Source organism: Oreochromis aureus, linkage group 3 (assembly GCF_013358895.1).
Source record: "Oreochromis aureus strain Israel breed Guangdong linkage group 3, ZZ_aureus, whole genome shotgun sequence".
Taxonomy (NCBI): domain Eukaryota; kingdom Metazoa; phylum Chordata; class Actinopteri; order Cichliformes; family Cichlidae; genus Oreochromis; species Oreochromis aureus.
In genome coordinates, this window is record NC_052944.1 from 74,884,371 (window position 1) to 74,900,897 (window position 16,527).

At 41.4% G+C, this 16,527-nt stretch overlaps 1 protein-coding gene and 2 long non-coding RNA genes across 3 annotated transcripts; 1 reads left to right on the forward strand and 2 right to left on the reverse strand.

The window, feature by feature from the left end:
- Positions 1 to 3,393: 3,393 nt before the first annotated feature.
- On the reverse strand, positions 3,394 to 6,131 carry LOC120437609 (GTPase IMAP family member 8-like). The gene is made up of 2 exons (XM_039608158.1): positions 4,670 to 6,131; positions 3,394 to 4,596 (listed from the first exon to the last, which is right to left on the reverse strand). Exons 1-2 carry the CDS (start codon positions 5,241 to 5,243, stop codon positions 3,851 to 3,853), a joined length of 1,320 nt encoding a protein of 439 aa, XP_039464092.1. The 5' UTR covers positions 5,244 to 6,131; the 3' UTR covers positions 3,394 to 3,850.
- A 4,678-nt stretch (positions 6,132 to 10,809) lies between these two features.
- Positions 10,810 to 15,034, reverse strand: LOC120439004. The gene is made up of 3 exons (XR_005612318.1): positions 14,906 to 15,034; positions 12,398 to 12,730; positions 10,810 to 12,297 (listed from the first exon to the last, which is right to left on the reverse strand). It is a non-coding gene; the product is annotated as an uncharacterized LOC120439004 (long non-coding RNA).
- On the forward strand, positions 13,919 to 14,560 carry LOC120439003. The gene is made up of 3 exons (XR_005612317.1): positions 13,919 to 13,932; positions 14,161 to 14,164; positions 14,418 to 14,560. It is a non-coding gene; the product is annotated as an uncharacterized LOC120439003 (long non-coding RNA).
- Positions 15,035 to 16,527: the final 1,493 nt, after the last annotated feature.

The window sequence follows — 16,527 nt, forward strand, 5'->3', positions numbered from 1 at the left end:
CAGATGAAAGCAACTTTTGCATGTCATTGGGAAATCAAGGTGCCAGAGTCTGGAGGAAGACTGGGGAGAGGGAAATGCCAAAATGCCTGAAGTCGAGTGTCAAGTACCCACAGTCAGTGATGGTCTGGGGTGCCATGTCAGCTGCTAGTGTTGGTCCACTGTGTTTAACCTAGTGGGAGTTTCCTCCCACTAGGTTTAAATCTGGGACTCTCCACCACTGATCCTTAGAACTGAAGAAGCTTCTCGGATGAGAGGTGAAACGTCTTCAAGCAACTCAAGAAGTCCAGACGCTTTTCTTTCCAAGCTCCTTAGTCTACGATGACCTGGATGACTGAGAACCTTCACAGACATCTGTGACCCTTGTGACGGCCAGTGGGCTGGCCTTGTGTTTTGTTTCCTGTTACCTGTTTCTTGCAGGTAGGTGGAGCTGACCCAATTATAGATGCGGCACACCTGAGAAGGCCAGTCCCAGTATATAAAGACACCTTGACTGAACCATCTCTCTCTCTGTTTGGCACCCGTCGTGTTCATTTGGAGGTTTCAGTTGGCTGTTATGTCCTTTAAATTGTGTTTAAGTTGCTTTATCTTATTTTCATTAAATATATCTTACAGCCTATAAAAGCCTGTGTGTGGTCTCCCACTTGTTTGTCACGTCCTTGAGCCGGGTTGTGACACCCTCAACCTGCTGCCCCAGCATGCAACAGCATAGAGGATCCCACTGACCACTTGGCTATGATAGTAAATGGTAGACACTGATGTAGCTTACTGAATCTTTGGGACTGTGTTCAGCACATTAATTAATAGTCGTCAGTTGTTGATTTGTCTTATTCTTGTCTGATGAATTATAATGGCTGTTTCTAAACTGTTTGTCGATCGATTGACCGACCGAAGTAGGGTACTCCAGGATAGGTCACCAGTCTATCGTAAGGCTAACACCACTAAATGCATGTGTTTGGACTGTGAGGAGAAGCCAGGGTACCAACACTGGCAGGGCATGCAAACTCCACACAGAAAGACCAGGTAGTGGAATTGAACTTACTGTGAGGAACAGTGCTAACCTGAGTTGCATCTGTTCCAAATGTGTCCTGATATTAAAAAACTGACATGAAAGAATGATGCCTCAATAATTATGATAGCATTTGTAGCTTGAGAAGAGAAAAAATATGTTCAAGACTGAGATGAATACAACTGACGATTTAAGATGTCATTTTCTGGGGTGTTATATTCATGAAAAAATAAAACTAAGAAAATAAATATGGTAAACCTTTCAAGTTGGGAAAAAAGGACGTTTATTTTATATATCGCCAAACCACAACAATGCATCATGGGAATCCCCGGCAGCCTACACCTAAAACTGAAGGCTCTGCCTCCCATTCTACTTTTAAATACTCGAGGAACAACAAGTAAGCCTACAGTGTGAGAGCGAAGTGCTCTAATAGGGTGATATGGTACTACAAGGTCATTAAGATAACATGGGGCCTGATTATTTAAGACCTTGTATGTGACGAGCAGGATTTTGAATTCTGGATTTAACAGGAAGCCAATGAAGAGAAGCCAAAACAGGAGAAATATGCTCTCTCTTTCAAGTCACTGTCAGGACTCTTGCTGCAGCATTTTGGATCAGCTGAAGACTTTTTAGCGAGTTTTTAGGGCATCCTGATAATAGTGAATTACAGTAGTCCAGCATAGTGACATTAGAAACAGTCCCACTGACTATAAGAGTTTTTCTCTCACTCCTTTAAAATGAACTTAAACTCACCATGGTAACCATTTAAATGCCTTAAATGCCATTTAAACCTGCCTCTGTTCTGATTCCCAGGACAGTCATGAGTGTGATCACACACCTGCTTCAGTCTGACTGAAATTCATCACACCTGAACAGGTGAGTCCTGCTGAGCGTGTGACACACACACTCAGCAGGACTCACCTGTTGAGATGAAAACAGCTGAGAGTAGGTGACAGCGACTCCCTGGATGTTACGGAGGACTGTGCTTTACTTTCATTACGTCACTTCAGGAAACATGACACCATTAAATAAAAGCATGGACACATGTCATGTTTGTAAAGACACAGTTTGTCTCAAACTTAGTGTCAGTAAACAGTCTCAGGCCTCAGGTACTTTTTAATGTTTAATTTCTTAGTTCACGTGATAATGCAGGGGTCATTTCTTCACCAAGTATTTGTGATGATTTCTTTTAGCATTTTTTAACAACAAGGTTCTATCCATTAGGACTCTTGTCTCGTCGTCTGCTGCTTCAGATCCGAGTCTTTCTCCTGTGTGCTCAGCTGTCTTAGAGCAGTTTGATCCCTCAATGACTTGACTGTGGTAGTTCATAATCTGAGATCATCACACTGCCCCTCTGATTGTCTCCCTCTAAGCTTGCTTAAAAACACGTTAATACTGTTGGGCTTTTTATTAATTAATTAATTAATATTAATTAATTAAAACGTGCCTTGCTACAGGCTGCGTCCCATCAAACTTTAAACAAACTATAGTTCAGCCTCTTCTTAAAAAACATAACCTGCATCCAACTGTTCTGTCGAATTACAGGCCGACCTCAAAGCTTCCTTTTCTGTCTAAAGTTTTGGAGAAAGTGGTCTACTTACAGTTGCAGGCCCACCTTGATTTTAACATTTCTGAAAAATGTTAATCTGGCTTTAAATCACTTCATAGCACTGAGACGGCACTTTTAAGGATTTCTAACGATATTCTTTTAACTCTGGCAGCCCTGCTGCCCTTTTATTATTGGACTTGTCAGCAGCTTTTGACACGGTCGACCACAACATCCTGTTATCACAGCTAGAATTTCATGCTGGCCTAAAAGGATGTACCCTACACTGTAATAAAAGGTTGTAGAATTCACCGTGAAAAATAAACTGTAAATGTAGAACACAAAACTATTTTGGTAACCATAAATTTCACAGTAAATAATTATTTTATTTGATATTTTTCAGTAAATGACTATTTATGACTGAATTTAAAAATAAAATGTAAAACTGTTTATGGTAATTCATGTGAAAACAGTTTTAACACTTTGTTAAATATAGAGAGACTGTAAAAAATAATACAGTATCATAGTAAAAAGTTGAATATTACAGTAAAATACTGGCAGCTGTGGTTGCCAGAATTTCACTGTGGAAATTACAGTGATAATGTAGAATATATAACGGTTTACTTTGTTAATAAATGCAAAATATGAAGCGCCTTGAGGCGACTTTTGTTGTGATTTGGTGCTATATAAATAAAATTGAATTGAATTAAAATTCACAGTGAACTTTGGTTTTTGCAGAATAATTATATTGAAATAAAACGAATATAATTTAAACCTGTTAAAATACAATTCAAATAAGCTTGATTACCGTCTCCTATTGACAAAGCACAGAAGAGCTGTATAATACAAAACATGTTTTTTTATTCAAAAGTTCATATTTACAGTAAATTATTGACAGCTGTTGCAGCCAGAATGTCGTCTAAAAAATTAAGGTCCAACAAATGAGGTAATAAACATAACAGGCAGAATTTGCTAAAAACATTAACAAAAACCAGTATAAACAATGATTTAATTAAACAGTTAATATTAAATAATCAAATTAATGACTACAAAGGCACTGATCTAATGAATGTCAAACTTAATCCAACCAAAAACAAATAAGTACATAATAAACAGTCAAACATGATGTTTATTATTAATATTGGAAACCTAGACCAGTGATCACCGCGGGCACCACAGACGAGTTCACCATGTGAAGGAGTTACTGATCAAACCCAACAGACTCAGAAAGGTGAGAGCACATCTTATTTTACTGGTTTGATTCATGATAATCCAAAGATTTCATCTGTCACCATCATTTAAATCCAGTGGAAATAACGCCTCACAAAGAGCGCGCTCAGAGACAGGACACGCCAGCACACACTCAGCAGAGAGGGAGGAGTCCTCGCGGCGAGCGCATGCTCGACAACGTTGTTCGAACAGGAAGTGTCCTTCGAGTCACCTGACCTCAGTTGGTCCCAGCTCCAGTGGCGTCCATCGTTCTCTCTGATGATGTCGTCTATGAGGCAGAGAAAGCGCTCCACCTGCGCACGCTCTCCTGAGCGAGTGCTGTCCAGCACGGAGTGTCGCCCCCGGCAGCAGGACACCAGGTCTGACACGCGGCGGCTCGACCTGATCACGTCCTGCAGACGGCGGTCTCCCAGAGCGTCTCCGTGAGTGAACAGCACAGCAGCGTGTCGGGATGCCACGCCCTCCAACAGCTCGGTCAGGAGGGCGAGCACCCGTGAGTCTGCGGCCGAAAGCTGGCCGATTTTCACCACCACCGCCACCACATGAGGTCCGGGATCGGCAAGCAGGGCGGCGCTCTCGACATCGCTGTGCAGCTGCTCCCTGGTCAGACCTTCACCCGAGAGTCCCGCCGAGTCCACCACGAAAACCCGCCCCCCCTCTGCTTTGCCACACATGTGTCCTCTCCCGCCTCGGTGGAAGTCGCAGTCCACCTCGAAGTGGCGACGGCCCAGCATGGCGTTCCCAGCAGAACTCTTCCCGCCTCCATGAGGACCGATAAGAAGGATCCTCCTGACCTCTGACCCCACACACTCAGCTGCAGGACACAGACACAAACATGTGACCATCTTCAGTGTACAGTCTGTTTGAGCGTAGAGTTCATGTCTTACCTGGCGGGCAGTGAAGAAGCCCCGCCTTCAGCAGCAGCTCTCGGACCTGTTCTCTTCCTGCGTCCTCGTTGTTGAACAGGTGAACCCTCCCGGAGAACCTCGCCACCACACCAGGGAGCGGACTCTGCCGGTCCTGGTAGATGAAGTCGTGCAGCGACGTGTTCTTCAGGGCATCTCCACCCGTGAAGAGCAGGTAGCAGCGGCTGAAGCCCCGCCCTCCCACCGCTGCGAGCACCGCCTCCACGCCACGTTCCTGCTCGGCAGTGAATCGGTCCGTTTTAACCACCAGCAGGAACAGGTGAGAACCGGGGGACTCAAGCACGTCCCGACAGCGCCTCCCGACGGGCTCCTCTCGTCCCAGTATTCCCGGAGTGTCGATTACGCGGATCACCTTCCCGAACACTCGCCCCGCCTCCTCTCTGATCTCGCTCTCTCCCGCCTTGAAGGACGTCTTTGACTCAAACGCCGCTCGGCCCAAAACCGTGTTTCCTGAAGCGCTTTTACCCACTCCACAGTTCCCCAGGAGGACCACAGTCAGGTCTGGACCTGGATCAGGACCTAGATCTGGATCCATGTGTGAGCACGAGCCCAGGTGAGTCCAAACTGAGCGCGTGCAGGAGCCTCCAGCAGCAGAGTGATGGATTCAGGAACATGAGTGTGAACACACACCTGCTTCAGTCTGACAGGAAGCTCCTCACACACCTGAACAGGTGTGTCTGCAGTGCTGAGTGCGTGTGACACTCAGCAGGACTCGCCTGTTCAGGATAAAACCGCTCAGAGAACCGAGGAGTCCTGACGAAGGCACACCGGGAGTTACTGGGGAGTGATCTTTACTTTCGTCTCTTCAGGAAACACGACGACGCCTTCAGAATAAAAACTCCGCGAGGCGCCACGTGCCGTGTGCGTCACGTGTAGCAGATCATCAACTTGTTTTTTATCAGTAATAATGATGATTCACGTTATTAGTGCTGAAAGAAATGTAAACGACAGCTGTGCGGGTGCAGCCTTCAGACTGTAGCTCTTATTGTGAAGGACGTGAGCGGAAGTTGTGTTAAACTGTTTCCGTTAGCAGAGGCTTCGGTCCAGTGTTGCCAACTTAGCGACTTTGTCGTTATATTTAGCGAGTTTTCAAACCCCCTTAGCGACTTTTTTTCTAAAAAGCGACTAGCGACAAATCTGGCGACTTTTTCTGGTGTTATTGGAGACTTATTTATGACGACTTTTTGACGTGAAAGCGCGTGTCGCTTTTACTTTCAACAAGCAGCGGGTGCTGCCGTGGGCACCTCGCCCGTGCAAAAACGCTCACGGGCGGAGGATTGTCCTCCCACAGCTGCTATCAGGACAGGAGATGTTCACACCTGTGCGTTCAAACTCCAAATGAGTGCGCATGAGCGAAGCCGCTGCTCCCGCACTGACTGTAACGCAGTCAGTTCCTCTTTTACTCTTATGCTGTTTTGTGGATCACAAGGTTTAAAACTACTTATAAACACACACACACACACAAAATAACTCCACCAGAGCGCCTATTTCGGGTCACTTTTGCCGGTCCAAGCCCGGGTGAAGGAGCAGGGTTGGAATTGTGACATTAAAAAAACAATAATTGCTAAAAGAAATGTAATTTGTAGTTCTAAATAAACTCTAAATGCATTTAGGACGTTTTTTACTCAATTTATGTCTCTTCCACGATGTTATTTCTCTCTCCAACAACATAGGTTACAATTACATTAGCATGACCAATTATGCAAATTAGGTGATGACGTCATTTAGCGACTTCTAGCGATTTTTAGGACAGCCAATATCGATTTTCCTTACTGAGGAGTTGGCAACACTGCTTCGGTCCAACACGCAGTGGCCTAGCCTTTTTGGCACCCTGGGCGAACATTCCCTCTGGTGCATAAAACTTTATGTGTGTGTGTGTGTGTATAATATTAAGGATTGTACATTAACATAACATATAAAACTGTTGTCTGAACCTTACTGAATTTCACCAGAGAAACACACACACATGAAGAGAGAGAGAGTATGCATTGTATGCAAACAGCTACCAAACAGACATCATAATTTGCTATACAATGAGAACAGCACAAATCAACAATTGACAATGACTACCCAGATAGCAAGGAAACATTGAAACAATGTTTAGTCAATATCAGGCGATGTCATAGAATCAATGTTGAGATCTGACGATGACCTAACGTGACTCTTGCACCCTTTTTTAATATTGAAACAACGTCAGATTCTGATATTGAAACACTGTTGAACTATGATGTTGATTTTCCACCTCTTTCACACAGTTTATTTTTATTGAAAAAAACAAAAAAGGTCAATAGACATGTATCATTTGCAAAATACTTTATTAAAAGACAAAGTTTCCTATTTACATTTCTATGTTTCACGTCACTTTTTATTATTTACTCCGGGATGTGCGTCCTGCGCCACCCGTACGATCTGGAGCGTATCTGAGCCATTTCTGGACTGCTTGAGCAAAGACCAACTCAGACATAGAGTTCGCCCCTACCTGCTGCGCCAGACCACATGAATAAGCTCTTGTTAACTATCTTCAGTGGGGAAAAAATATGTTACCTCCTAGGCTGATAAACATAAAAGTCACCAGGCGGAAATCAGCAAACTGCCGCATTTGATCCCCAAAGAGCTATAAGCTGAAAATGTGATATGTCTTAGCATGGTGTGCCGTGTATCCTTTAAAAAACAGAAAACATGGGGTCATCAATTGATCCCTTTATTGTTCACTTTAGGCTCATAAAAATACAATAAATGGTAAAACTTACCAAATATGCATCTGCACAGCGCTGTCTCTTTAAATGCCCTTTTTTGCTTTGTCTGGTGGTCATGGGAATTTGCATAATTATGATTAAGGATCTGACCTCACAGCCCATTTTTCCTTCAGTGGGCTGGTTTCAGTCATTATGCAAATGTACTGTTTATAAGATTTGGGGAAACCTGCAGTCAGCTGAGACTGAAGAAGTCACTTGGATGAGTGACGAAACGTTTCTCCCACAAAACGCTACGTCCAGATGAACAGATTCAACTTTTGGAGATCTGGGTCATAAACACTCAAATATTGTACCAACATACTCTGTTGGTGGACACAGGCTGAAGCTGGTCAGGAACCAGTTACGTAACCAGGCCCTCTGTCAGTCCATGAAGTGGTCAGCACAAACAGCATCATACAGTGTGTCAGCACTGAGATCAGCTCATCTCCACCTGCAGGTGACTCTCCTCACAGCTGCTGCTCGTAGTCTTTCTCCACAGCATCACAGGAGGTCTGTTTCATCGCTGTGACGGCTGCATATCATTTAAAATGATATAACATATACATTTCACAGCTCTGATGTTTCAGGTCTCGGTGTGTCACTCCTCAGACGGAGGTTGTTTCATAATCTTTCTGTGGTTTTATGAAACAATAAGGAAGAAAAACTGATTGTTTCACAGTTGTGGGTAGTTTCACACTGTGTTATCAGGCTGCTGAGGATGTTTGTCTGAGTGTTTGTGTTATCAATCATTGCTGCTGCAGCGTGGTGCTGATGCAGGCCTCACACTGTCACAGGAAGGAGGAAGTGATACTGACACAGACGGTAAAACCTTCTTGTTACAGCGTTTCTCTCGTCTGCTGGGGATGAAGAATCCTTACACAACACTGAGAAGCTATTTTATATGTGAACAGATGAAAAAGTGTTGCATTGGAGAGGTTTCATAATCAATGTGACCTTTTGGCCCATGAGGTCAGCTCATCATCGCCACCTGTTGGTTATTTTGTGAGCTGAGGTTTCATGCAGGTCACACAAAAGGCTGGAATTTTAAATAAGAAGGAATAAACATCGTGAAAGAGAAATGAAATGTTTGCAAAGTGAATTAAGTAAAACATGAACTTGTTGTTTTAAAACATTTTCCCAAAGTAAACTTGGTTTAAAGCCAATCATATCACATCAGTTGTTATTTTTAAATTTTTATGTTCAGTAGTTTCAGAAAAATATCAAACATGCTTCACAGTATTTCCTCTGGATGGCAGAGTAACTGGTTTGTTCTTTTTTCTTACATAAAGCAGCTGCTCTGCTGTAACACTCAGTGTTACCAGTAGATGGCAGCAGATTTATACTGAGTGTGACACTGAGACCTTCGTCAGGAGCAACAACTTAAAAAAAACTGTCAGAGGATGACCAGGTGGTGACAGCAGCAGGTTTTTCTCCCCATTCACAATGTAATTGTAAAATTTCAATGATAACAGAAAAACATTAACTCCTGTTCAATTAGAGTTTGTTTGTGTTTTTAATAAATACAAAAAAGTTTCACAGAACTTGAGCCTGGAGCCCACAAAGCTGTAACAATTTCTCAGGCATTTCTTGGGGCCAGTGAGTCCACCTAGCACCTGTCTCATTGGTTCATAGATAACAACTTGCTCCCAAAAATGTCCAGTACAAGAGAAATGATCATCGAGTTCACTGTGATTAAGCACTTACTGAAACAGCTGAAAACGCTCATGTTCCAGTACTGTGCATGCATGAAATTTAAGATGATTCAACATGCATCATTTCTGACGCTCTTTGAAACGTTGCAGAAAAATGTTGAGGAAAAGCACCGTGTTTTTTAAATGGACTGACAATGAGGTGGAGTTGTTGCTGCGAGTAACACAAAAGTACAAAGTTGCAAAAGCGAGTGAGAATTAAAGAATTTGAAGTGAAGCTATCTGGAGCATGTAGAGACTGATATTAATCGTGGCTCAAGAGTTGGGAGCTCGCCTTGTAATCGGAAGGTTACCGGTTCGAGCCCCGGCTCAGACAGTCTCGGTCATTGTGTCCTTGGGCAAGACACTTCACCCGTTGCCTACTGGTGGTGGTCAGAGGGCCCAGTTACGCTGTCAGTGCGCCCCAGGGTGGCTGTGGCTACAACGTAGCTTGCCATCACCAGTGTGTGAATGTGTGTGTGAATGGGTGGATGACTGGATAGGTAAAGCGCTTTGGGGTCCTTAGGGGTTCATTTATGTGAAAATGTCTTATCAGAGTTTAATTCTTAAATATTTTGTGTTCAGAAGAAAAAGAAGATCTAGTCAGGTTGACACGTTTTTATACACTTACTGCATGTTACAGATGTGTTTAAACAGTATTTGTAATGATGCATTGCTCAGACAGTAAATGGTGATTTTTTATAAACTGTTGCTCACAGTTTCTCCTCTCAGCATCTTTGCTGTGAGCCAATCAGTGAAAGGATAGATCTGTGACGTGTCTGCGCTAAAAGAAAAGCCACCATCTTCTTTCAGTGCAGACTGACACACTAACCACAAGGAAGAAAGCCGACATGATGTCATCACTGTTGTCAGACTCATATCATAACACCTTCACTTATAAAGCACTTTAACATAAACCAGGGTTTACAAATGTATGTTGTTCATATATAAATAAAATAAACAGAAAATAAAATCATATAAAATAGAGTCACCCTCTTAAAAGAGTGCCAAATGCTTCAGCACATAAACGTGCTTTAAGAAGCGTTTTAAATTCAGAAAGCAAAGGGGCCAACATGGCTAACATGGAAGGTCAACTTCGGAGCAGCTACAGCAAAAACGTGACCTCTAAATTTGTGCTTAGTATTTGACAGCATAGGCAGAGTTTCAGGCTGAGAGCAGCCAACAACAGGAACTTTCTGCTGTGGTTCAATTCTGTTTGCAGAAATTAAAATAAAAGGTTTTAAAATTGCATTAAAGCACAGTTCAAGAGGCTGAAAACACTGTTCTGTTCAGCCTTCTTTACATGACTCATTAAGAACAATTTCATTGTTTTAGTTGTGCAACCTTTAAGTGCTTTCTGTCAAACATTCAAACTGATGGATGCATCAGACAGCAACTTAGGTTTTGTATGTTGTCCAAGTATATTTGGGATGCAGACTGGAGCAGCAAGGGATCAGTTCACAAGCTTTATAATTAGTGGATGATCTGCTCTACCTCCTGAGAAGAAGCCACTCCAGGAATGCCAACAATTATCCATCTGTTTAATGGAGACATCAGTTGTCCCATGGGTCAACGTCTTGTAGTTTGGTTAATGAATAAATCTATTTCCTCCCACATAGTTTATTTATGGCCACTAGAGGGAGATGTTGGACTTTAAAGACTAACATGGATATAAACAGATCATCATCATTTCTTTAATATTTTGTCAATAATAAAATGACAGTAATGTGATTACAGTAACAGTAATGTGATTACACTCAAACAAACAAACAACAATAATTCACCACCATCTGAACATATGTTAACAGTCAACATATTACAAGCACTGAGACCCTCACTCTGCATCCACTGGGTCATTGGCCTCTTGTTGTCTTGCATTTACAGACAAGCATGTGAAGAGTCTCCTGCAAGCCTACTTCTAAGTTATGACAGTTATGAGCGTTTATTAAATTCAGGTACAAGCATCAGCATCAGCAAACTGTACTTGAAACATCAACCCTCTCATCTAAGCAAAGTTAACACATCATGTTGTAATAATTGTTTTCTTGTACTCACACTATATACACCACTAAACAAAGCTCCAGCTGTGGGTCTTAATGTTATGGACATGTGCATATGTTAGTGGAGAATGTAGAAATATTCTTGTACTTGATTCTAATCTGCTGTCAAGTCTCATATACACAAAAATTGCAGTGACTAGAACACAGAACAAACACCAGGTAAAGCTGTTCAATCAATAAAACTAATTTCACTTTGATCTGAGACAAACTGAAGTGATTCACACATCTCTGTTATCAGGCTGTGGGACATAAAGTTTAATGTTTAAAGGGGTCCAGTGTAAAGATGCACAGCTCTAATCTGCAGCCATCACCTTAGAAATAAACAGCAGCACTGAGAGTGTGCTCAGTTATTACAATATCTCTCATCACCATCTGATAACAATTGTGATTGTGTGGAAGAAGGGTCACATGACTTGAAAACACTTCTTTTAATGTGAGTGCAGACAAGAGTCTGAGCAGAAAGCCCAGCTGAACAGAGATCGACAACCAGCTTTCTGATACCAGTTATCTGCTGCTGGAGTTTTAATGTAGGTTTGTGAAGCCAGATAATGACTGACTGTGTGTTGAACTACACCCACAGTATACGCTGTGGGTACACCAAAATACAGGACATACAAATGAAAAAATTATGCTACAGAAAAGTACAATAAGATGAGCATCTGGAAGCCAAAAAAAACAAAATCCCGTCAACAAATCCCACAAAAACTGTGAAGATGAACAAACACTGTAGTTCACAGAGTCTCTGACAGACAACACAGAGACACACTAATACAGCCTGAACAGGTTTGATGACAATCAGAGAAAATTATCATCCAACCAACTCTGGACATGTTTGATGTCTGTCTGCTGGATGATCAGATCATCTGTCTGAATCTGAATGTTCATTGGCAACACTGTTGAGTTTATGTGGAAAAAAACTCTGGGACATTTCAAGGATGCTGCAGCTCAACAGGGGGCTGAATCCTGACTCTGCTTCTTTTCATGTTTTCTGTAGATCAAAAAAACAACAACAGCAACAAGAAGCACAGCAGGAATACAGACACCAACTATCAATGCAACAGATCCATCTTCCTTCCCTCCATCCTCTGTGTGTCCTCTTTGTTTTCCTAGAAATGAGAAACAGCTGTGAGATGCTTAGAAAACATAAAACAGCAACCAGGAAGCAGCTTCACCTCTGATCACACACACTCAACTCTACTCACTCACCTGGAGGATCGACTCTCAGGTAGATGCTGATGACCTCCCATGATTGTGTTTCTTCCATTAAGACATGACACTCATATGTTCCAGTGTCATTAATCGTCACATTCTTCAGAATCAAAGACACGTCTCCATCCTTCATCTGTCTGTCCTGCAGATCCACCCGGTTCTTAAAAGATGGATGCTGGTTGTCTGAGTGAAGGTGATCATCCCGGTAGAGAAGCACATATTCATCTCCCAGGTCAGCTCTGCTCCACTCTACAACCATGATGTTGTTGTTTGGAGCTCGACATGTCAGAGTGACGTCCTGTCCAGACTCAGCTGTGATGTTTCTCTGATCTGAAAGAGGAAACAACACAGAACAGAGAGGTTAAAGGTCAAAATCCTACAGCAGCCAATCAAAAACATACACACACAATATTTACTATTAACATTTATAAAAGAACAGCATATTACAAAACTTACTGTACAAAACTGTATAAAAGTATTTTTTGTTTACTGCTGCTGAGCATCTATTGACCAAAACTGTCTTCAGAAAACAGAAAACCTAAATACAGGAAGTGCTGAGTGGACTGTACCAAGTATCCAACATCATGGGGGAATAATTCATAAATGATTGGAGTCATTTTTATTCTTTAAGAAGTGAATTTAAAATTCAGTGTTTCAAACAGCTCAACAAATATCAGCAAACACAGAAAGTGTGTGTGAGCAGCTTCAGTCAGTAGAGGGACATCAGAGATGAGAAACCGTGGTTTCTGCTCATCAGTGAGAAGGTTTATAAAACCAATTTCATATAATTCAATCTTCATCATTCTACACAGAGAAAGATTATTCACAAGTGTGCAACACTCAGAGAAATTGCAAGAAACCTAAGAGCTACGTCTCAAACTCCACAGCGTCATCAGCATAATAGAGGTTGAAGTTCAGCACAAGTAGAAAAAGTCAGAAAAATGCAAAGTTGCATCTGAACAAACGCAACAGTGGTGGAGACTCATTCAGCCAGACCTTGGCTACTGAGGCTGACTATAGAGGACATTTTATTTTCCAGCACTACATTTAGTTACAACCAACATAACTACCTGGTTGTTGTTCCTCCAGGTGAGTGAGTAGAGTTGAGTGTGTGTGTGATCAGAGGTGAAGCTGCTTCCTGGTTGTTGATGTTTGTTTCTAAAGATGTTGTTGATGTGTGTCTGTGAGCAGTGAGTGTGGAGAGCAAAACATAACTAATTCTGTGTTCAAAGGTTCTACAACAACAAGCTTTGAACAAAAAGCTTTGTAGCTGTATACTGACTCCTGAAACTACAACACATCACACTGACACACACTCTTTGTATCTGTCACAGCTGGATCACCGCCACAGATGTCAACTCTACATAGAAGCTAAAGAGACTTGTGTCAACTTCACACACACAGACAAACTGAATAAATATGAAAATAATCCTTTGAGAAATATTATTACTAATTTAACCAGAGTGATACTAAGTTTAGATTCTAACAGTTAAATCTCACCTGCAGAGACAAAGACAGCAAACATCAGCAAAGTGGAGCAGAGTGACGCAGTTACAGCAGACATGTCCGTGTTCTCTGTTTTTGCTGATCTGACTCTTAGTTTGTTCTAAATGTCTGAGTCTGTTGGTATTTTCACTGAATAACTGAACCTGAGTTTAAATCTGAATATATCAGATTAAATGTAAGGTTTAAATAAAGCTAAAGCTGCAGTTCAAACTCTGCCGTGTTTGTTGAGGACGTCGCATTAGATTGACGTATAGGAGGGTTGGACTGAGGACAAGCGGAAATAAGTGCGTCCGAGTAAACGAGGCGAAGTGGAAAAGTTTTAGTGTTCAGTTGTCGAACGATCTCCACAGAACAAAATCAGAACCTCTCATATGTCGTCATGTATGAACAGTTCGTGTTACAGTCTTTGAAGCAGAAGAACATTTTGTTTCTGACGGCAGTTTGATTCTCGTTTCATCGTCACAAACAGAAGTCCTGAATCAATATGACAACACGACAAACAACAGCGTAGAGCAGAGTGACGCAGTTACAGCAGACATGTCCGTGTTCTCTGTTTCTGCTGATCTGACTCTTAGTTTGTCCTAAAAGTCTGAGTCTGTTGGTATTTTCACTCAATAACTGAACCTGAGTTTAAACCTGACGACACAAGATTAAATTTAAGGTTTAAAATAAACCTGAAAGTCACTGACTTAGAACTGATCTCTCGTTGGGCACTCGGTCAAACTTAACAGTTCAAACACAATTTACAGATTCATGTTGGTGGTATTGGTGTGATTGACCAATAAAATTTGAATTTTCTAGAAATAATTCCATGTTTCAAATTTTACAGGGTTAACATCCACTAGAAATGACATTTTAAATGAAGACTCACTCTTTTATGAAACATTGTTTATGTTAAAACATTTTTGTGGGTGGATGTTAACCAAACTGTAACCATTACAAATAAACTTTGTACCTAAAAAAAGAAAATGATGTTAGAAAAAGACAGCAAACACTTACTGTTGTTCTCAAGAAATCTGTTAAATCCTCAAACACTCTTCGGATCATCAGGATGGAACAAAAATCCATATAAAGTGAGGTTGGTATAATCCATCTGCTCTTTCTGTAGGTCAAAAGGAACCTACTGAAGGTTTAAACAACAGAAACAATTAAAAAAAATTGAGAACAGAAAGTTCTGTGGCTGATGTCTACGCTGTACCACGAAGCTGAAACAGCTGACTTTTTACACTTTGACATCCTATTTTACAGATGTGTCTCAGATGTGTCTGGTCAGCAAAACCACCCAACCTACATTTGATCACGTATAACAGGGGTTAAAGGAAATGAATTTGTTTAAAAGAAAACATGTCCACTCTCTGTGTGACAGCTTTTCTTGAATTCAGTTTATATGAGGTGTTTTGACAGGTGAAATCAGCCAATAGTAAATCAAATGCTTTCCACTAACACCACCCATATCACTGTTTTGGGTCTTTTATGGGCTTAAAATGTGGTCATAAATATTTTGTATTTGTAAGTCAGTTTTGTACTTGTAAATCAGGATTTGTATGTGTAAAAAGAATTTGTGTGTGCGTAAAAAAGATTTGTGTGTGGACTTAGACAAAAAAATCCTGCAAGTTACAACTACGAATTTTGACCCTATTTTTCTTCCTTTCATCTGATTGGTCAATGTCATGTCAATCACAAATGTAACAATCCAATCAGAGAACAGATTTGTTTGGCTGTCGGGGGGTCACTTTTTTGAACTGCAGGTCCTTGAAGGGTGATACAGTTTGAAGGATCTCTATAAAAATATCCAATAGCAGCTAGGTCCGCTTACTTTCAGCAGCTGTTGAAAGGATAAAGTTGTGGTATGTCAGTGGTTAGAAATACCATCATTACTTTAGAATTAGTTTAACACAAAGTCAGGGCTGATTCGGGACCATTGCTGTGAGTCACAGTGCGCAGCATAAAAGTCCTTTCACATCGGACGCAGGATGTGCTGCTAATGCTAACTAAAAGCTAAGGATCCAGAGTTTGTTGCGCTGGCTGCTGAGCTTTTTGGGTTTTTGCAACAGCTCTACCTGCACTAGATGCACCTGCTCCTTGTCGTTTGTATCTCTGACTTTATGTCCTCTACAAGAGTTTCTGTTTATTTTGCTAGTTCTTTAGATGTTCAATAAAAACATGTATGCTAATTCATAACAAAGAAAGCTTTGTAGTGAAGACTGTCATTTCCAAAACACTGCCCTGTATTAAACACGTAGACCTGTGACACAAAAATTTATGACCACATTTTGAGCCCATAGTCTTTGAAACAGGATTTTGAGTTGTTTCATTCTTGTTCTAAGAAATGATTGATGTTCTAACTTTATTATCTTGAGTTACTGATCTGTTCTTTTGTGCTTTTTAGTTCTTTTTCTGTTTCCTGCTGTTTTATTTTGGTCCATTATTCCTTGTCTATTGGGTCTAGTTCTACTTCCTGTGTCTTGTTTTCCTTCCTGTGTCTCATTGTCTGTGATTGGCCCAGCTGTGCTTCCACATGTTTTCCTGTGTGTACATGTTGTCTCAGTCTTCTCTTGCTCTTTGTTGTGCTCTCCCTCACGGCTGTGTCCCATGAAGATTATAGTTAACCTTCATGTGAC

Bases quoted from the DNA above. Each gene is read 5' to 3' on its own strand.
- LOC120437609 (XM_039608158.1), bottom strand. From the start codon at position 5,243: ATGGATCCAGATCTAGGTCCTGATCCAGGTCCAGACCTGACTGTGGTC. The intron at 4,597-4,669 runs GTAAGACATGAA...TGTGTCCTGCAG, and splicing joins GCTTCTTCACTGCCCGCCAG to CTGAGTGTGTGGGGTCAGAG.